This window comes from Pteropus alecto, unplaced genomic scaffold (assembly GCF_000325575.1).
Source record: "Pteropus alecto unplaced genomic scaffold, ASM32557v1 scaffold196, whole genome shotgun sequence".
Classification (NCBI taxonomy): Eukaryota; Metazoa; Chordata; class Mammalia; order Chiroptera; family Pteropodidae; genus Pteropus; species Pteropus alecto.
Genome location: NW_006439717.1, coordinates 236,636 through 259,773, shown reverse-complemented (window position 1 = coordinate 259,773; position 23,138 = coordinate 236,636). Strand labels below are relative to the sequence as shown.

General features: G+C 35.8%; 1 protein-coding gene across 2 annotated transcripts in view; it reads left to right on the top strand.

The window, feature by feature from the left end:
• Positions 1 to 561: 561 nt before the first annotated feature.
• The window catches only part of DIP2B (disco interacting protein 2 homolog B), a 168,872-nt gene continuing 146,295 nt past the window's right edge, over positions 562 to 23,138 (top strand). For both annotated transcript variants that reach the window (XM_025050230.1, XM_015593190.2), the window contains exon 1: positions 562 to 733. In XM_025050230.1, the coding sequence (XP_024905998.1) occupies positions 577 to 733 (157 nt within the window). In that variant the 5' untranslated portion in view covers positions 562 to 576. The remainder of the gene's footprint in view (positions 734 to 23,138) is intronic.

The window sequence follows — 23,138 nt, the reverse complement described above, 5'->3', positions numbered from 1 at the left end:
ATTTCAATGAAGATTAAAAGAAACATTAAAATGATGATCGTGTTGAAAATATGACTAAAATGGTTATTATATGTTAATTAAAAGAGATCTCCATTGTCAGAGAACTAAATTGCTCAGAATCCTGAATTTAATTTCATTATCTTCTAACTTTTTCCTTACAATTGTAGAAAAAGTTTTTCCTTAGCGGTGAGGATTCTTTCCTGTCCTTTTTTTTTTTAATTTTTTTGTAGTCAGTTTTAGTTGTCTCAGTTTCCTTACCTGTAAAATGTGGATAATGTATCTACTTATATATGTGAGAACTAAATCAGTTAATTCATAAAAATATAGTGATTAGAAACTGCCTGGTGCATGGTAAGTACTGTAAGTCTTTATTATGCTGTTGTGCTGCTGTGTTATTTTATATCCCCCAAACTTCTATCCATGCAGTTGTAATTAGTGAATGGAGTGACTGAACTGGGTATGTAAACCCAAATTTGGTTTCCAGCTTTCTGAAACAGGATAATACTTAAAGCCACAAGAATCGATGAGTTCACCCAGGAAAGAGGGCTTAGAGTATTTCTGACAGACCCCTGAGAAATGCTCACATGGGCAGTGGAAATGAAAGTCTGCAAAGAGGACTGGGAAGAAGTGGCTGGAGGTTTAGCAAGAAAGCTAAAGAAGGAAAATCAGGAGAGTTCCAGGGTCAGAAAGGCAAAAGAGGGAAAGAACAGCTGTTGCTGCAAACACAAGAATGGTAAGGATTAAGATGGCTTTATTGAATTTAGCCAAAAGTTTGTTTTATGAATTTAGTGAGAGTGGTTTTAATGCAATAGTGTGGGGATCAGAAGCCAGATTATAATGGGTTAAGGAATGAATGGGAGGAAATGTAAGAATTTCAAAAACAAAACAAAACAACTTTCAGTAAGTTTGACTATGGTTAGGAGAGACTGGACATAATGGTAGTTTTTTGTAGTTATTTGCAGAGATAAGATACTATAAACAGTACTTTATTGCATAATGTCATAAAGAATGCATGTACAAATACTGAGGTTGCTCAGGTGAAGGGCATTAATGTATACCCATAGTACTACATTCTGTATAGTATTCTGGGAAGGAGTCCCTGAAGTAGAATCATTTGGGCTCAGAGTTAACAGTTTAATAGGATTTTGGTGGGCAGATAGACAAGGGAGGAGGATACTTTAGGTTTGGAGAATGGCATGGATTTGTGAATCATTGTAATGTGTTTGAGGAATTATGATGATTTAGTTACCACTAGAACCTAAAGTGTAAGCTTAGTAGGTCCAGTAAGCCTGCACAGGTGGGCAGAGCTGATTGCATGGCAGGGATGGACCTTAGAATCTTAAATTTTATCTTATAGGGCCTTGCTTCCCAGTGGGGGTTTGTGCGGTTGTGCCAGGAGGTACTCAGAACTTATGGTAAACATGGTATATCTTGGAGTATGCATTTCAGTGAATTTTTTTGGAAACTATTGCTGTATTAAAATACGAATATATTATAATGCAGAATTAAAATCTAGGATAAAATATAACCTTAAATTTTAAAAATTAAAAAATAATATATTTTGCCCTTGTGGCTTGTTCCTTCAGGCTGTGCCTCTTCTAGATCCTCTATCCCCCATCACTTTCTTCAGGCGAAAGTTTAAATAACATCCACATAGGTCATGGGGAGTCATTGAGGAATTGTAAGCTGCAGTGGATAACATCTGTATTTGGTAGAGCTCGCCCTAGAGGAGGATGATTTCAGGCTTCTGTGTCACATAACTATGGGGCACCATACCCATAGACTGCAATCAAAGTAGCCCTATGTTGGTAAGAACTGGGCAAGTGGGCAAGACAGGAAAGGGATTCTTACAAGGAGGCTCCTGAAACGAGCTAGTGGTCTCTGCAGTAGGTTTAGGGGAGACACAATGAAAAGAGGTATTTAAGGAGGCAGAATTGATGAGATTGGTGTGGAGAAGGAGGAAGGCATATGATGTGATAGAAGAATTTAGATTGATTCCCAGATTTCTGGCTTAGCTTTTTGAGAGGAAGATGGCACCATTTCTTGATACAGAGAATAGAGGAAGAACAGTTTTGGCTGTGGGAGGAGATAAATTCAGTGTTATTGAATTTGAGAGGTCTTTGAGCCATGCAAGTGGGGATCCATAGCAGGCAGTTGGCTGTGCATGTGCATGGACCTCTTTAGAAAGGCCTGTCCTGAAGCTACACTACACGTTCAATATTCCTGAATGGGCATCACTGACAGTAGAAGCCATGGGTGTGACTGAAGTGGTCCGAGGGGAGCACATCAAGTAAGAAGAGGCTAAACACAGAGCTCCAGAAGCGCCGCCATTTAAGGGGGAAGCAGAAGAAAAGGAACCCAAGAAAAGTGGTCAGAGAGGTATGTGTGGCCAAAGAGGGAGAAGAGCAATGCAATAGGGATTTTCAAGAAGTGCCTGTTGCTGTAGAGTTTAAGAGTGGACTGAGGGATGCCACTGAGATTTACAAATGGAGGAGGTCCTTGGTGGTGACCTTTGCCTGAGCTATTTTAGTGGTGTTGGAGGTGGGGGACTGTGAACCTGTTAGGTGTAGGGTAAGGAATCTAAGGTGGAAGCAGGAGTAGAGGTAGAGGCAGACAACATACACTGCTCTTTCGAGGCTGTGTGAAGCGAAGAAGAGAAAGAACAGTAGCTGGGATGTTTATGCTTTTAGCTCTTCTTTCTTTCTCTTCTCACTAGAAAGTACATTGCATGAAGGCGAGTACTTCCTTTTATTCACCACTTTATCTCCAGGGTAGAAAAGAGCTGTTGGCACATAGTAGATGTTCATAAAAATTTGATGGTTGATTTTCTCTATCTGGAAGGACGTTGGTATTAAGAGAACATATAACTAGTATGGTTTCCAGTGCTTTGACGAAACTTCAGATGCGTGGCCTTCTGGCCAAGTGTCTGTGATCTCCTATTATTGGAGCAGTCATTGTATCTCTGGGGGTTGCAGCTTTCTGTGAGTTTGCTGTGGCTGAACCAAGGAAGAAGACATACACAGATTTCTACAGAAATTAGGATTCCACGAAAGATTTTGAGGAGATGAGGAAGGCTGGTATCTTTCAGAGTGCAAAGTGATTTCGGAATGTAAAGAATTTGAGTTGACTTCCATGGAAATTTGTCACTGACCCGTGTTCCTGAACTATGAAGCATGAATATATGGGCTAAGGAATAGTTTCTCTTGATAAATAATTAACAACAATAACAAAATTTGTGGGGTGGAAGGGTAAGAAGCCTTGGAAAGGAGGGGTTGACGGTCTAGAGTAGACTCCTGGTCTCCGTGAGTCAGGAAGGTTTGAGATTTCAGGCATCTCTGAGTGATTATCCAGCATACCAGAAGGGACTTCTTTTCTGCTGAAACAGAGTAAAGGAGAAAAGGATGGGAGCAGAGGCAGATATTTATAGGCAGAGGAGGAAGTTGAGGGTGTTCTCTTCTGTTGGTTTTATGAGTATTCTCTGAGTTAAAAATAAATTGTCACGTATGTATCCTTGAAAAACGCTTTGTGAAGACATACAGAAAAGCCACCCTCATTTAAGCAGCTATGCTTATGTGAAAAGTCATAGATATAATTGTAGGTACACACCAGGTTGTGGTCAGTGACATAGAAAGTAGATGAGGTAAGGGTGCACCAGAGAGGATGAGTAAGAGTAGGTGAGACAAGAGGTCTCCAGTCTTAGATGTATATGTAGGGAGTGGTTGTAAGCTGAGAGAAGAGAATGCATACATCAATGTGAACACCATTTCATTCTGCCCTGGAAACAGCAGGAAACTGTCTTTGGACTCTTAGCGAAATCTGGAGAAGGAAAGACAGTGCATGAGGCTCACTTTTTCCTCTTTGAGATAAAATGAACAGAAACTTGAACCTCGATTGAAGTAGAGTTCCTCTTTGTTACCAGCTCCTCTGGTTCTAACCAGTCTGGTTTTCCAGTGATTTATTTCTGATTCATTTGACAGGAAACTGCTTTCCCAACTTTTGACAACCTGTTATCTAAAATGATTTGTCTGTTTAGAAGCAGAAGTAATAGTGAGAAAGAGGATGTGACAGTGTCTCAGTGAGTCATCAAGAATAAGACATGACCATATTTGTCTACATCATCAGAACTAAAGAACATTAAAGTGTTCATTTTTTTTTCATTAATAGTTGTTTAATAATAAGTTCTCACTTGTTCAGAATTCTCTATTTTCACTCTAATCAAATTCAAGACTACAGATTTCTCAGGAACTTTCTGAAAGGGAAAATAGAGTAGTAAGGATGGGTTTTATAGTCTAGACTTTGGTTGAAATTAAATAACCCAACCAAGCTGATTTTTTTTTTTCTTTTGCTATTAACCTTAACCATCATTATTGCAAGTCGACCTCTGACAGGCTGTACAAGGCAGGGTAGAGTTGAACTTGAGTTCTTGGCTGCTTTTGACTTTGCATTTTCACATGTTAAAACATGTTCCCTGTAAAGTGAGCAGAGGATCTTTCAGAAGGGGATCAGATTCTAAGAGTAAAGAGGTTTTGCTTAGAGCAAATTGCGAATTCTAATCACTTAACTGCTCTATCAGGGAAGAAATGTTTATAATGTAAAAAGCACCTGTAACTTCTTGGAGATGGAGAGAAGTAATTTTTTTCTCTCTGACAAAAGGTGAAACCAGAGGTTGAATAAGATAGTTGGGGGGTGGGGGAAACCCTATGCACCTCCACATAACTCTCCAGAATTCTGAGTTTCTTCTAGCCATTAGTTGAATAGTTAGAACTCCAGTTAGGCTTTTATTTTGGGGAAGCAAAATGACGTTAACTAGAAGGAAAGAGAGCCTTCTAGTTAATTTTCGTCATCAACAAGCTGAGGACCTATTTCTCATTTTTACAGAGAACTGAGTTATAGTCAGATTGCTTTTTTCCTGGAATTCATATTACGCATGTGTGCGTATGTCTAAGAGACCATGTTCAAGACTTTTGAAAGAGACCTGACACCCAGACCCTTTTTACAGATTCTCATTTCTATTGGCTTTTATGTGAATCACCTGGGAAATCATTCTGAGAGAGAGGCATGTCAAGGCAGTGAGTGAGGTAACATGGAAAAAGATCACTGTGTTCAGGTTCCATTTCTGCTATTTACAAGCTTTGTGACCCTGGGCAAGTTATTTAACCTTTCCTAGCCTCTAGGAGATGAGTGGCTAGATGACAGTATCTGGTTCTTTCCAGCTCTTAATTCCTAAGATGACCTATGAGTATCTTTATGAAATTATATGTAATGGAAATCTTATTTTAAATTAATTGGGACAATTACTATTGAAAGAAAATCCACATATAGTGAGAATCATCTATGCCTAATATATAGTCAGTCAATGAAAAGTTATATATTGAATTTTCTTGAATCAAGATATACATTGAATTATTCATTTTGCCTGCTGTTGTTCTTTTGGCCTGTGAGAGTGAGGGGACAGGACTTTAGTTCTGACTTTTACAGTTTACAGCTTGTTGAATTTCACTTCAGTCTCTCCCCTTTGTACTTTTTTCTCCACAACCTTAGCATCTTGTGCATTTATCTTTTGTACTACTCATCAGATTACTTTATAATTGTTTGCTTATATTTCTCTTCATCCTTCCCAGAGGCTGGAAACCATGCTTATTCATCTTTACTTTTCATGTTGTAAAACACTGAGGAGGAGAAAGATGGTGAGATGTGAGGGAATAGCAGCAGAATCAAAGATGGCCCAGATTTTGAGTTTGGGTAACCAGGGGAATGATGATGTTATATATAGAAACAGCTGAGGTGCTGGTTTGGGGAGCAGATGATGAATATAATTTTGGACATGATAGAATCTGTGGCATGGCAGGACATTCAGGTAAACTGTTCAGTGGGCAGTTGGAAATAGTGAATTATATCCTGAAGTAGTTGAAGAATTTGGACATCATCTTTATGAGCTTCATAAAGTTATATCAGATCTTTGAAAGGGAAAGTAAAAAATGAAGTTAATGGGGAATGCCTATATTTAGGAAGCTAGAGGTGGAAGAGTCATCTGGAGTGCCAGTCATGAGCACAGAAGTAGGAGGTGGACTGGGAAGCATAGTGTGCTTCTTTTATGGAGATAAATACTCAACAATGTTAAAGCTGTAGGGAGGTTAGGAGAATCAGATGAGTGAATACGGATGATTGCGTTAGTCAATTCTAGTCCTGTGGCTGAATCAGAGGCTCGATTAGAAAGTAATGAGGGCATAGAGAGATGAGTGTAGGCTTCTCATTTTGAAGCTGGGAAAAAGGAATGAAAGACCAAAAGCAGATTCAAAGGAGTACTTATTTTACTTTATTATTATTTTTTAATAATAGAGGATACTGAAAAATCTTTATAGGCCTGGGGAGGCTAAGAAAAGACAAGACTGAGTTGGCTAGGGAGGTATGGACACAGGTTGGATCCCTCAAGGGTATATGAAGGTGAGCCTGTGAGCAGCATGGAAGGATTGTGGCCTTATTGAAGTAGAGGGAGGATCTCTCTTTCTCTGAGACAGGAGAAAGGGTTTGGTTGAAAAAAATTGATTTGGGGAGAATAAATTGGTATGTGATTAAAGGGAAAAGATTCTTCACAAAGATGGAATCATGGAGTTTTGAGATATGTGAAAAGAATTAGAGCTGTAGCTATAGGAGAGCTTGAGAGGAATTAATGAAACAATTAAAACAATGCCAGTGTGAGACTGGAACTAGTGTGGTCAGCACGAATTTGGAGTGGACACAGTTGTGTGATGTTTGTGTAGAACTTTGAGATCAGCATGTCATATAGAGATGCTAACAAGATCTGGGGTGTAGAGGAAAGCAGAAGCCAGATGGTAAAGATGGGAACCTGCTCTGAGGAGTGATGGGCTTTAGGACCATAGTGCCTTTGGCCTTGACTTCACCCTTCAAACTGTCCTGTGTTGCTGATCATGGAGCATTTCTGTGTCACTGTTTTTGTGTGTATGTATATAAAGCAGAGAAAAAGATGGTCTTAAGGGTTATTCAGGTGGGAATAAGGTATGAGAAATTCTTGTAAGAATATTATGCATTTTTTCCTATTAATTAAAAAAAAATAACATGGGAACATTGTTAAAAACTCTATAAAATAGAAAAATAGCCTTCTCTCTCCCCCACCCCCAGTCCCACTTCCCAAAATGTAATCACTTTTGTCAGTATTTTGGTTCTGATAGTTGATAATATAATTTTCAGTGATATGTTAAGTCAACTTTAGAAAGTATCTCTTGATTCTCTGCTATGAAATTTAGCCATTTCTAGTACTCTTCCCCTTCTGAATTTTTGTAGTCATATTGTTTTTATATTGTCAAAATAAATAATGTTTATACTGTTGTGTAACAAGATGTAGTCTTTATGCTCTATGTACTATTTAAATCTAAATGTTTATATTCCACAAATATTACTTTTTCAATATCATTATTAATAAATATTACTTACTTTAGAACCTAGAACTGCTGTTGGACGTACAGAGAAGGAAATGTGATGCTTTATCACCAAAGCTCTGCCTCAAAGAGAAGAGAATGGCACAAACACAAGATCTACTCAATTCTCTTTTAATTTTTTTTTAGCTTTGTATGCTCTTTCTAGTTCTTAGTCAGCTACCATTATTTCTCATACTTTACATTGTCATTTTTTTTTTTTTTTAATTTGGAGTAGTTATTTTTAATATGGTGTGCATGAGTGTTAAACATTAGGTCCTTGCCTTTTAAAAATGTCTTTAATCTCATTTGTTTGTCACTTCTTTGAATGTAACGTTTTTATACAGTCATATGCTGCTTAATGATGGGAATAATTCTGAGAAATGCATCCTTAGGTAATTTTGTCATTGTGTGAACATCATAGAGTGTGCTTACATTTAGATGGCATGGCCTACTACACACTTAGGCACTATGATATAGCCTATTGCTCCTAGGCTACAAGCCTGTACAGTTATGTTACTGTATAAAACAACATGAGATTACATTAAACACAAGAGAAAATAATGCAATCAAGAGAACGCAAGATGTATGAGAATGCTGCTGGTGTAATACGGCATACTGTTTTACGGTGAATTTTTTTTGTAAGTAAAAATAGTACACTCTAAAATAAAAATATAGTATAGTAAATACATAAGTCAGTAACATAGTCATTGATTATCATTATCAAGTATTATGTACTATACATGATTGTATGTGCTGTACTTTTTATACGACTGTCAGCGCAGTATGTTTTTTTGCACCAGCATCACTGCAAACCCCTGAGTAATGTGTTGTGTTGTGATGTTATGATGTTTACGAAGTCACTAGGCAATAGGAATATTTCAGCTCCGTTACACCCCTCTGGGACCACTTTTGTCTATACAGATCATCATTGACCATAAGGTTATTGTTCTGGGTACAACTGTACTCCGGAAGTTCTCAGGATTTGCTTTTTGTCCTTAGAGTTCTGAAGTTTCATAGGATGTGTTTAGGTGTGTCTTTTTCATCCTGTTTGGCACTTGGTAGACTTTCAATCTGTCTTTATTGGCTGTCTTTCTGTAGCTTAGGGAGATTTTGTTTTATTATTTCTTCCCTTCCATGTGTCTTCTTTTCAGTCTCTTTTGCATTTGCTCTCTCTTTTCTTTTCTCCTGTTTTTAAAATGCATTCTCTCTGTAACAGCAGTTTATTCCTGATTTTTATGGATATAATAGCTTCCTGAATCTCTGAGCATGCTACCTAGAAGTTTTTAAAAGTTCTCTTCTAATTCTTGAAATATCTTATATAGCAGGTTCTTGAATAACATTGTTTTGTCCAACATTGTTTTGTTATAATGTTGATAAGAAAACAAATAGATTTCTGGCTGGGGTTACTCTCTGTGCGGAGTTTGCACATTCTTCCTATGTCTGAGTGGTTTGCTCCAGGGACTCTGGTTTCCTCTCACATCCCAAAGATGTGCATGTTTAGGTAAAGTGGTTTATCTAAATTGTCTCAGTCTGAGGGAGGGTGGAATATGCGCCCTGCGATAGTGTTCTACCCAGTTCCCACCTTTTGCCCTGAGCTGCAGAGATAAGTTCTAGCCACCCGTGACTCTGAACTGGAGTGAGTGGGTTGGAAAATCATTATCTTACTTGTTTTTATTAATGGTTCTTAAATGTATGTGTAGCTCACATTTATTTCAGTGTTTAATATTAGAAGTGTTTGGGGTCTTTATTTAGGAGTTTGATGATATTTTTGTGATCAGAAGATGCTATAGAAACTTAACTCTTGTTTATATCAATTAGGCTATGGTAAATTGGTTTTATTATACATCATTTAACGTAAAATCACAGTTTCTAAGAACCTATTGAGGACGTTAGTGAGGACTTAACTGTATTTCCTTTGGTGAAAGTTCTTCTAGTGGTCCATTTTGGCCAATTTATTTTTCCTTTTTCTTTTGGGTTTCCTCAAATATCATGTAATTTGTGATTATTCATGGTTAGTGTGAGTGACTGTTGATTAATATAGTTGGTGTGGTTTTCTTCTGGAGTTGAATTGGTCTTACTAGGTATTTAAACTTTTATTATAGAATATCGCATAGAAAAGAATATATACAGTTGACCCTTGAACAACACAGATTTGAACTGCATGGGTCCACTTATACACGAAATTCCTTTCAATAAATACCTGTATTGTTTTTAATCCGCAATTGGTAGTCTGCGGATGAGGAGGGCCAGCTGTATGTATTGATCTATGCTATTTTATATAGAGGACTTGAGCATCCTCAGATTTTAATATCCATGGAGATCTTGGAACCAATCCCTTAAGGATACTGTAGGGACGCTTGAGAAGAATTAATGAAACAATGAAAGCAATGCCATAGTTGTGTAGAACTATGAGATCAGCATGTCATACAGGTCATTAGTGAGAATTTTGATGGCTCTTACTGAGGCACAGTTTAAGTTTTGGGGGAGTCAGAAGTGATACGTGTATTTTTGACTGTGAGGATTGGCACCCCTAACCCCCATGTTGTTCAAGGGGCAACTGTATTATGTATATGCACAGTTTAAGAAAGGGTAATAAGTTATCCAATATGTAGGTTAAGAACAAATACCTCTGAAGGCCCTTTGAGCCGATTGCCTTCACCTCGCCCTCAAATATCACCATCATCTTGAATTTTGTTACTAATTCCCTCATTTTGCTTTATAGTTTGTAAATATCTCTAACAAAATATTATTTAATTTTGTAAGTTTCCGAACTTTATGAATGGAATCTTACTGTATATATTTGTTGACCTTAAACAAATAGCTAGATATTTCTCCAGCAGATGGGTTTATTCAGGAACAACAAAGAATTGCAGTTTGGAACATGGGGTCTACTGGTGAACCACACGTACGTCTAGAGAAACAGCAAGGGAGAAGCTGTTATAAATGAAGAGTTCATTGGAGGAATCTGAAAGTTCAAAGTATAGTGACTTTTCATTGGCTGGGCTATTACTGGGAAAGGAGGAATCTTCTCTCTGCTGAGGTAGTATAGTAAGCAATATCACTTCCTGTCAGAGATGCAAGGTGCATCTCTTTTTTGGGGGTTCAGCTGTGTGCATTGAGTGACACATGAGAGTTCTCTCTTCTCAGTTTCCTACCCCATTATAAATGAGGTTTATGTTGATTAATTTTCACGTATTCTTCTGTGACTTGCTTCTTTTTGCTCAGCATTATGTGAGAGATTATTTCTTGCTGATGCAAGTTATTGTAGGTTTTTTTTTCCTGCTGCTCTAGCATTCCAGTGCATGAATTCACCTCAGTTTATTAGTCCATTCACCAGTTGGCAGATATTTTAGGTGTTTCCAGTTTTTTGCTTCTATAAACATCACTGCTATGAACATTCTTATATGTGTCTTCTGTTTTTAAATATATATAAAGATACCTTTAGTCATGGTTTTTCAAAAGTCTGGAATGAAATAGAACAAAATCTCTGGATAAGAAATTGTGAGTGATTAAAAATTCTTTTATAAGCTTTTTTACATTTTCTATAGTTCCTTAAATGCCCTTGGTTTTATGTTCTGGGATTAAAAAAAATTAGCATAAACACTATTCCCTTTGGGGAATATAGAATATGGTAAGGGTTAATAAGAGTAATTTGCATTAAAAAATATGGAAAAAAATCAGTGCAGCTTTTGTGTGTTAACTACAATTTTTTAAGCTTAATGATTTTATAGAATCATTGGCAGTCCCATCTGTATCAAATAAATCTATTGGTAAGTACCTCCAGGCTTGAGTTATGTTTTTGTCAAGTTTGTAACTTTTTAAACTTCTTTTCTGTTATGTTCCTTTTCATCTACTATCAGTCATCAGATTTCCTTTGTCAGCATTATGCAAAATAAAGGAGACCTATCAAAAACTTTTACTAAGGGAAAAAAATATTTTTAAAACATTGAGATTTAAGAGATTTATTATAGGATAATTGGCTTTTGGGTTGTAAAGTTTTGGGGTGTTGTTTTTAGTGCTACGGTTTTTCAGACTAAGGTGTGCTGTGCATTTGATTTTGACTTTTGCTGCTTTGCCTATATTGTATGGGCTTACTTGGGGTAACAATTTTTCTGTACCTCACCGACTCAGAGCTAGATTGAGCAAATAGAGGTATTCAAAGTAACTAATCACAGAGCTCAGGAAATTTGTACTCAATCTTAATTGATAATATAGCTGATAAACTTGGCCTCAGACATAAGGAGAAATTCATTTTAAATACCTCAAACAGTTTTGTTTGACCTTTATTTAAAGATGTACCTCCTCAAATAAACATCACTTATAGGCCTCTGGAGTTCTCTAGAGCAAGCATTGAGTGTTTCCTGAAGTATAAAACATGGTAATACATTCATTTAAGCATATATTATGGGAGTTGGTTGGAAATTTTCTGATGATCACCATGGTAATTAAATTTGGATAATGAAACTTGCTTGAACATGAGGAACAGTAAGCAATTTTCTCAATTCGGTTTGTGAAAGAACCTAAACCTTAGATTTTGGAGGGATCCCAGAGGTCCTCCTCACTTGCACCATCTCTTTGCAGCAACATGTACTATACAGACTTGAGAAAAACTTGGCCACAATGCCAGTCTTAGTTCAGGAAAGTCAAGTTTCGTAGTTGGGGTGGATGAAGAAGGTTTCTTGATAATAGTTCAGACTTATGTATGGCTCAAGAGATTAGGAAGGAAAAATTGGGGTTAATGACCAACCCACTTAATGTCCATATTGACTCCTAAAATATGAGCACTTAATTTCCTATATTATCTCCTTTTCATATTTCACCAGACAAAATACGTATGATCATTCTGTGCCCTATTGTGGGAATGCGTTTTGGTCCTGGCTGACTTAAAAATGTTTGTGAGTGTATTATAGAACAATGTTATTTTTCCCATATGGGATATAATGCTCTTATCGATTAGTCACATCCCTAACAAAATTTATAAAGTCTGGAGGAAAAAATGGGGCAAAAATGATCCAAAATAATGTATTCGACATTTTTGTTATTTTTAAGACAATAAAGTAAGCAAAAGTTTTGAATAAGAGTCAAAACCCCTAGAAGTGCTTAGAGTGTTAGTTATAGTTGTAATTCCAGTTTGAAATTTGCACCACTGCAGTATGAGAACTGAACTGCTGTACTTAAAGTTGGAGGGGAAATTTTTTAAAATTCACGGTCACAAACAGAGAAAGTCAGACTAAGAGAAATGACAAAGAGAAAATGTTAATCCTCTATTGTGGCTTACTGTAGCATTTCATATTTTCTTAAATTTTGAACTAGACTTCTACCAGAATTCTGTAAACTTGAGGGGGTATGTGATTGCAAGCTGTCTGACCTTTTTAGGTTTGGACTTCCTGGAATCTAATTTCTTTTACTCTTTAACCTGGAGTATGAGAAAGTAACACACAGACATATACACACACAATTAGGGCAAGCTAAATTTTAGAATGGCAAAAAGCTGCAGTTGTCTTGGAATCCATAAGCATGTCCAAAAACTAAGTATTTTTCATCTTTGTAGATGCGTGTTTTGGTAATAGTTTTTCCTCTCTTCATTTTCCCTCATAAAAGGAAAAGATTTGATATTCTTAAGTTATCAATCGCTTTCCTAAAATCTCAGTTTTGCTCATATCTGTGCTATGTTCCTGCTCAGGTCTGATGTGGAAGGAGAGACACCGACAGGAGAGTGGGTGACTGACTCAGAGAGATGTAAATGATCTTATTATACTTGAGCGCAACCACACCTAGAAACCTTGACAATAACAGGGCCTGTGTTTGATATACTTCACTTGTTAAATCCTGTCTGGGTTTTTAGTATGTCATATGTGTGGTGTTCATCAGCAAAGCTGAATAGGTGCTAGAACAATTACAAAGCTTTAATCAGATTTATGATTACACTGTTTTTCACTTTGGTCATACAAAGAAAATGAAACATAACCAAAACAAATTTCTAGTTGTTTCTTGTATTGTTGGTTCTCGTTCAGTGGTTTTAATGTTACATACAGATTCTCCACCAAGATAGATTTCATGGATAAATTCATTGAGGTTAAGATAATCTGAATGTCTGTGGCAAGCCGTTAATGTTTTTAAAACAGTTTTGCCTTATTCTAAAAATAACACATGCTTAATGAAAAAAAGGAAACTAAAGAAGAAAATGAATATTTGCTTAAGCCTAACATGCAAATATAAAAACCAATACTATTTAAGTAAATTTCCTTCCAGTCACTTTTCTATTTAGATATCTTTTTTTAAAAATTGAGATAATACAGTAAATTCAGTTATGTCAACTTAAAAAAAACTATTTAGAACATTTTCTATTTCATTATTCTTTAAAAACATGACTAAGTAATACTCCATTGGTTTGGATATACTGTATTTGGATATTCACCTACTATTGGAATTATAGGGAGCTTTCAATTTTTCTACAGAGAACTCTGTTAAACTTTTAAATTGAAGTATATAGCTTACGTACAAAAAAGAGTCAGTATAATAAACACATAACTTAGTGAATTTATGGTGAATTTTTGTAAAGTGAACACACCTATGAAATTACCATCCAGAAGAAGAAAGAGGACATTAATTATCAGCATCCAGAAGTTGTGCCACTTCCCAGTTATTACTGCTCCAAAGTTAACCACTAATCACTCTAACTTCTGTCATCATTGATTAGTTTTGTCTGTTTATTTTTTAATTGAAGAAATTATTTAACCCCCCCACCCCCATCTACCTTTCTCTTCCCCCCATCCTCTGGTTTGTCTGTTTTTTTAATTACACTTAAATTGAATCATATGTTCTCTTTTGTGTATCTGTCTTTTGTTTGACATTATATATGTGAGTTCCATCCTTGTTGTTACTTACAGCAGTAGCTAATTCTTTTTCATTCTGTACAGTATTTAATGTGACTGTTCTACAATTTATTATTCATTCTGTTGTTCATGGACCTTTGGTTTGTTTTTTTGGCTCTTATGAATATTCTTATATGTCTTTTGGTGCTCATATATTCGATATATACCCAGGAGTGAAATTGTTTGGTCATAGGTATCTATATGTTCAGCTTTAATAGATATTATCAAATAGTTTTCCAAAGTGTTTATATCATTTTACACTCCCATCAACAATGGATGAGAGTTCCCTTTGCTCCTGTACTTACCAACACTTAGTATTGTTAGTTTTCTTACTTTTAACCAGTCTAGTATATATGTCGTAGTTGTATTTTCTAGTGGTATTAATTTGCATTTCCTTGATGTCTAATGATATTGAGCACCTTTTTATATGTTTGTTGGTGTTTTGGGTATCCTCTTGTGAAATACTTATTCAAATGTGTCGACAGTTTTAAAATGTGTATGTCTTTTTCTTTGTAGACATTCTTTATATTTTCTGGATATGAGTTCTTTATATGTTCTGGATATAATTTCATCAAATAGGCACATGTTCAGAATTTTCCCAATTGGCTCATTATTTTTTTTCTTCTTTTTTTTTAACAGTTTGTTCTAATTGGATTGGTCAGTGCTTTTTTGGCTGCTGGGCCTTATTTCTGTTCTCAGTGTACTGTATTTGGACATTGTATTTAATGTGTGGCTATTTTATAATCCTAGGAATTTGAATAGGGGACTGAATGGGAGTATAAGACTCTTACATGAAGATACAAGACCAGTTTGTGGCTCTGATTTATTTGAACAGGAAGAAAGTTAGTGCAAATCAGCCAGTGGACAGCTGTCATTCTTTAAATTTCACAAAGACTGCTCTTGCTGTTGTTGCACTCTCCCTCCCATCCTCCCTACTGTGCCTCTCCCTACTCTGCTTCCCTGGATATGTTCAGTCGATATCTAAAATATTTTATGTTCTTTTGTCTTAAACCTTGTTCTGAGCCCTACATTGGTCTTTGCCTCATTGTATTGTAATGATCTTTTTGCTCACTTTTCTTATCTGAATGTAATCCCCTTGAGGGCAAGCACTTCTTTGTTTATAGTTAACAATCCTAGTACCTGGCACAATTTAAGTAGAGTTAGTGCTCAGTAAATATGGAATTAGAAACTAGGTTTTCTTTATTAATATTAATTGTTATTATTTATTACAATATTTCAGTTCTATTATAACAACTTCATGGGTTAAAATAAGTCATGATAACTAAAAATCTTCTGTTAGGCATTGGCCTTGGCTCTTTACTTGAATTTTCTCTAATCCTTATAACTCTAATGGGAAGATAGAATTCCCATTTTATATTTGAGGAAACAAGCTCAAGAGGTTCAGTAGTTTTCTCAAGGCCATACCTGTTCATGCTTCTCTGGCTTTTGTGCCAATATTCTTTTCATTACACTGCACCTCCTTAAGGGTTGATGTGTTTGCTGGGGAGAGAGTGATATGAAACCTAACCCACTGCCTTTGCCTCCTGAAATAGTATTCAAGAAAGGTTGGCAGAGCCAAGTTAGAGGTCAGTTATCAAGAAGGCAGTATAAAAACAGTTTCCATGAAGGGACTAGGGAGATAGGAAGTAGACCAGGAAATAAATTGAGAGTGTCAAAGCAGGAAAACCTGCTTAGTTAGACATCAGACTGAAAGGATTAGAGCAGATTCAGGAGGCTGGAGAGGGTCAAGGTATAGGGAAGTCACAAACAAGTTTCAGTCAGATCTCACAAACATGGAGTTCCTCTAGCAGCAAGTACCCTTAGAACACAGTTTGATGTTACTTGCTGGGCTGGGCTGGGCTGGGCTGGGCTGGGTCTTCAAAGTGAGACGCCAGACTGAACAGAGCACGAGAGCCAGGAACCAGGAATGTCTAATCAACATTTTTAACTGCTTTTATGGTTCCCGACACACAGTAGAGAACTTCATATAGAGTTTTAAGTGATTTATTTCTAATCTTTTAGAGTTGCTGACCTGGGAGAGATACTGAGAACACTGTAATTTTTGTAAAAATACATTTTGTATTCAACCACAATACTCAAAAAGGGAAAAAAATAGCTCAGCTTGAGATTTAGGACAGAAATTTAGGAGAAATTCTGAGAGATATGTTCAGAAAAGGAATTTCATATTTGGACTTTGAAAAGAAAGAAGGGGCAAGATAGTTGAAGTTAATGACTTGGTACTTGGTCACCAATATAATTAAATTCAATAAATGCCTTTTGAACACCTACTAATTTGTCAAGACAACGTGCCATCTGTTGTGCTATTCTAACATAAGGATAAATTAGAAGCACCTTCTTTGGAAACTCACAGTGTAGACTAGAGGGAGACACCGCTTATCATTGGTGCTACTGTGAGAATACGCCAAAGGATGTATGGGAACACAGAGAAGTTCTATATTCGTTAGAAATAGGTTCAGCTGAAATAGACAGAAAACTCAGATTAACAGTGGTTTAAATGAGAAAGAAGTGTGCTTCTCTCTTATGAAGATGTTTGGTTAGGTGAATTGGGATTGGTATGGTATTTCATGATGTTCGAGTATCCATGTTGTTGCTCTACCATGTGTGGCCTCAACCTCAAGGTCTGAGATGGCAGCTTTTTCATTCATTTAGATAGTAGGATGGGGAAATGAATGAAGAAGAGGAGGCAAAGAGCTGTCTCTTCAAGGTCTGTGGAAGGAAGGTCTTGTGCTTACATTACATTGGTGAGAGCTTAGTTGTATGACTCCACATCTACCCATGTGCTTAATTAGCTTATTCATGTGCTTCCCTAATTTAGGAGAAGGGGACGATACATTTTGCAGATTAACAGTCTCTGCCACCAGTTCCAAATTTTACTTCTCAGAGAAGGTGATGCTTAAATTTAGACCTAAAGATGATTGGACTCTACCCAGGTGGACAAGGTTAGGCAGGTGGAGGATGTATGGGGATGGAAGGGAGATTGGCAGTTCATGAAACTTTAGGTCTTAGGTTTGGCTTCAGCTTTGGGTAGGTAGAAGGAAGTAGCCTCAGATGAGCCTGAAGAATCACTGAAAGCTGTGTCGTTTTAATGAGTCGTATTTTATTTTGTAATCAGTGAGAGCCATTGAAAAATTCAAGCAATTGAGTGGTTTGATGAAATTTCTGTATTAGAAAGGTGGCCCTTGGTATTTGAAAGACAGATTTTGAGTTTGGTATGTACACTTCAGCTCAAAGACCGCTTAGTTGTTGTGGTCTGGGGGAAAAAAGAGATGAATTTTGAAGTGATCACAACAAACTACTTTTAGGTCCCGAAGCATGCCAAAATATATTTTTTTCTTTTTTTCTTTTTTTTTGGTCCCTTAGTTTTTAAAAATTGAAGTCATGTACCATAAAATTCACTCTTCTGAAATATACAAATCAATGGTTTTTAGTATATTCACAAAGTGTACAATCATCACCACTCTCTATACCCAGAACATTTTCATCACCCCCAAAAGAAACTTACATATTAGCAGTCACTCCCTATTTACCCCTCCACCCCAGCTCCTGCAACCAACATTATTTTCTGTCTCTATGGATTTGCCTATTCTGGATATTTCATAGAAATGAGATCATGCAATATGTGGCTTTTTGCGTCTGGCTTCTTTCACTTAGTGTCATGTGTTCAGTATTCACATTGTAGTATGTGTCAGTACTTCATTCTTTTTTTTTTGGCCGAATAATATTTCATTGTATGGAAAAACCATATTTTGATTATCCATTCATTAGTTGATTGAACGTATGAGTTGTTTCTACTTTTTGGCTGTTAGGAATACTGTTTCTGTGAACATTCACATACAAGTTTTTGTGTGAACATGTATTTTCAGTTCTCTTGTGTATATTGCTGGGTCATATGATAGCTCTATGTTTAAGGTTTTGAGGAACTGATACTGTTTTCCAAAGTGGCTATACCATTTGAGGTTCCCATCCGCAATGTATGAGGGTTGCAATATCCTGACATCCTTGCTAACACTTATTATCTATCTTTTTAGTAATAGCCATCCTAGTTGGTTTGTAAATGGTTTATTTGTCTTTTTATTCTTGATTTGTAAGTTTTTTATATATTGTGGATACTAGACCCTTTTCAGATATATGGGTTTGTGAATATTTTCTCCCACTTGGTGGGTTCTTTCTTGATAGAACAAAAAATTTTAACACAAAAGTTTTTAATTTTGACAAAGTGCAGTGATCTATTTCTTTGGTTGTTGTGCTTTTGGTGTGTTATCTAAGAAACTGTTGCCTAATCCAAGGTCACGAAGATTTCATACTTGTGTTTTCTTCTAAGAATTTCATAGTGTTAGCTCTTACCTTTAGGTCTTTAATCCATTTTAAGTTAATTTTTGTATATGATGTGACGTAGGGGTCCATATTTGTTCTTTTGCAGATGGATATACAGTTGTTCCAGCAACGTTTTTTGAAAAGACTTTTCTCTATCGAATTGTCTTGGCACCTTTGTCAAAAATCAGTTTTGAAAACGGAAAGTATGAATCCTTCTATTTTTGTTCTTCTTTTTCAAGATTGTTTTGATTGCCAAACTGTTTCTCTTGCTTTCTAACTTTTTATTTTCTTTGTCTAGAAGACTTACTCTGCACTTGTTTTTCTGGAGAACTTTACTTATCCTTCAAGATTCAAATCAGCACAACTTCTCTGTTTAGCATTTTGTTTTTGCTTTTGCAAAAATGATTGCTTTCTCTTTCAAGCCACCACTTTATCTCAGTCTTCGCAAATGCAAGAATGGACAAACCAGGGCCAGAAGGCCAAATCCAGTTAGTTATGTTTTCTTTAATGACCCAGAAGCTAAGGATGATTTTTCAGTTTAAAACAATTACACTTTGAGTGGATATATGAGTACCTACCTACATAATAGCCTTGATTTTGCCTTTTGGCCTGTAACGCCTAAAATATTTATTATCTGGCCCTTTAAGGAAAAGTTTGCCAACCTCTGCATTTATCTTACAAAGTATATGTAATATTTTACATGTCTCTCATATTAGACAGATTTTTAAGGAGAAGAACTGAATCCTTTTTATTTTTCTGTTGCTATTGTTTAGGAAAATATTTGATATATAGTAGGGACTCATTGAATGTCTTTTGAATGAATGATGTAACACAGTGGTATTTTAAAATTATAATTTAATTTTATAATATCCTTTGCATTTTTTGCTTTATCTAATTAGTTACATTGTTTTTAATTATGAATAAGTAGATTTCAGAATTGCTTCATACCTTAAAAATGGCTTTCAGAGTGTACTTATATAACACCTTTTCACAGAGAAAAATTAGAGTACAGATTAAGATTTATTGAGGAACTGTATAGCATGTTAGAAACAAAAGCAGAATTTCTCTTCTTGATTTCGCAGTTCCTTCTGTGGAAAAGATGTAATAAGTACAATTGAATATAGCAGGCTGTCCCTGCCTGTCAACTTTGTTTCCACTCTGCACCGATCCTATTATCTTACCTTATCCTAGCCCAACCACATTTGCTTCCTTTCTCAATTAAGATGAAAACCATTCATTGTATATGTGCATTTGTGCAAAAATATACACAAGCGTAACAAAAGTTGGTCCTGCCTTTCTGGAAATATCATTAACTCACATTAAGTGAAAGGTAGCATGGTGTACTTCAGGGATGGCATGTGGTTTTAGATACTTATTCCTTCCTGTTAGTTGGAGTACAAGTTGTAGAGAATTCTGAGGTCATGGCTGAGATCACTGAATAGTAATTTAATATCTGCTCTCGTTGCAGGAGGAGTGACATGTATGCCCTTATCCCTTCCATAGGGGGTAGAATGAGGCACAGTATGGAACCCGACTGATTTAGATATTTCCAGTACTTATTTTTAGGCAAGTTATAATTTCTTTGGGAGTGTCAATTTCCTTATTTGGGAAATGGATCCAGTAATACCTCCTTCACATACTTGTTGGGATTAAGTAGGATAGTGCAAAGTACCCAGAGCTTTGCAGATAATAGGTGCCTAGCAAGCGTTAGCTCTCAAATAAGGATACTTTTAAATGAAGAACAGTTGCATCACAGCCCTAAATTATGTATAGATAATTTAGAAATGCATTACTTCCAAAACAGTTTAAAACTATACCACTCTCCATTTGGCTTTATTCCCTGCTTTACAGAAGTTTCTTATTCACGGGCTACACACTTTGTTGAAGTCCTTTCATCCCTTAGTTTTGGTGAAAACACCACTTTCTGAACAATCAATTTCATTCTTTTTGGGGGGTGAGGGGAGAGAGTCTTCTTTTTATAAAAGTGACAAACTTGTATGTTTACCTTTAACCATTGATTATTGATTCAGTTGATAAAGTTTGGCTCAAAAAGTAGAAAGGTTTCTTTCTGGGAAGTAGTAATTTCCATGAGTAATTGAATGATGACTATACAGTACTACACAAGAGTTATTTTATAATACTTAATGGAAATATTAATTGGAGTCATCTTTTTTAGAAGATAATTTGGCTGTAATTTAGAGCAGGGTTAATTGTGTATAACCTGGGTCTCAACAATTGCATGTCTAGCAATATCTCTTAAAAAATATCATGGATGATAAAATATATATTTAGCGAGATGTTAATTGCAGCATTATTTGTAAGAAAAAAGTGGGAAGTAACCAACCTAAATGCTTGACAATGGAAAAATAGTGAAATTATGACCCATCTTTAATATTCATTTATTTAAAAAAATGATCTAGAGCTGTATATGTAGTGAGCTAAAAAATGTCTATGATATTTGAAAATAATTGGACTGTGACACTGTGTGTAGCATGATTTTATTTTTGTTTGCAAACAGTATTGTGTATGTATTAAATTTTTTATAAGCATAGGAAACAACACATTAATTTTAATGCATTTCTTTGGGATTGAGTTTAGAGAGGCAGAGTAAGGAACTTTCACTTCTTATTAGATGTACTTTCAAAAAAAGATGATAATTATTAGATGATTTACATTTTTTACATGTACTTTTTTATGATTTTTTTTTCAAATAAAATGATCTTAAGAAAAACAAAAGTTAATGGAGAGCAGTAAGGGGGAGATACAGATCCAACTAGATGCTTTGTTAGATTTTAATTTAACAAGGCTGTTGTTTAAAATTGTATTTATATGCATTCTCATGTATATAAGTATGTATATTTATATATACATGCACACAGAGTGACTACAGTTAGACATTCAGTTGAACTGTAAGATGCATTATATTGAAGGGCATTTTAAAGAACAAGATACGAAGTGTTTTTTCACACATCACAGTATACAATAATAGTTCTTTACAAAGTGACAGGATTTGTTCTGAAAATCCTGTACAGACAGTTCTCTAGTGTTATAGTAATGTGTGTTCAGGTTTCTTTAATGCAGGTTACAGCTTGTTCATGTCTCTTAAGTTAAAGTTTAAGTTTTGTGGTAATTAACCAACTGCATGACCTTTGAAATAGCAAAGAAGGTATTCCAGAGCAGTAAAACACTCTCAGTACAACTGCTCCGGGTTTGAACTATAAATTAGAATTCCCTTCTACTGGTCAAGTCAGGATTGAGAGTGGTGGCTATTTAAAAAGCTGTGTGATTTCTGCATTTTATGATTAAATTCATTTTATAATGATATCCTTTACATGTAGAAATATGTAGCTCATGTCTGTTAGCTCTTAATTTTGCTTCATTTGGAATAATTTTTAAAGAATTGAATTTTATGACGTTCTTTTTTTAGATGTAGAAATTTAAGCTCTTTATGTAATGAAGGAAAAGTCCTATTCAAAGTTTAATAGTCAAGGCACTTTGTTGTATCAAATTTGGAAATTTAAACTTCTTTTTAGTGTCATTGGCAATTTTAATTTTTCAGAGACTCTTCAGTTTGCAAGTTCTCTAGGCTTCTGTTTTTCAAAACCCTTCACCCTCTCTTGCCTGTGGAATAGCAACCATTTGCTCTGTGTTAGTTCTTTGCCTAGTGAGGGAAAATGAGATGTCTGGAAACTGAATTTTGTTTTTTAGACCTGATTAGGTTTGTATGTAATGGATGATGTTAAGTTTTTAAAATTTCCATGAGATCTCTTGGGTTTTAAATTTAGGGTTAATAACAGTGTACTCAGGGGGGCCAGCTTGCTTTTTGAGACTTGAAGTTTCCTGCAGATTTTGACAGTTTCTTCATTGATTTTTCCCCCCATTCATCTCTTTCATGAGACTGTGACATTCACAAGTGAATTGAGAAATTGAAGTACTCAGAATCTAACTATGAATGTTTAATGAGAGACACCCAGTCTTAAAGAACCATTAGCCTCTCAGATATTAATTTATAACCATTAGTATATTAATAGCTCTGTAAAAGTTTCCTATATCCCAGGGTTCCTGAGAGGAATGGTCTGGATGATCTAGCAAGCTTTTGCATCTCATGATTCATTTTACCTTATTGAAAAATTATCTTAAACAGAAGGAAATGAATAGGCCTGGTGGAACCAGATTCTAAACAGTGCTGCTTCAGCGGGAAGGGAGTGATCTGTCAATTAGTGCTTGTGGTGGCTGGTAATCCGCAGGCAGCACACTGGCCAAATCTCTTCAAATAGTAAACGCTACTGTGGCTGGCGACAGGTGCTGCCTACACACGTCTCAAAGCAAGTGACAAATTGTTATTTTTCTAGGGATTCCATTTAGCTACAAATTTAAGGTTTATCAGTAGTGTTTTCAAAACTATATTTTGAGGACTAGATTTCTGTCGTTTATTTGTTTTGAAGTCTGTTGTCAAAAGCAATTTATGTAATGTATATATTAGTACTAGCTT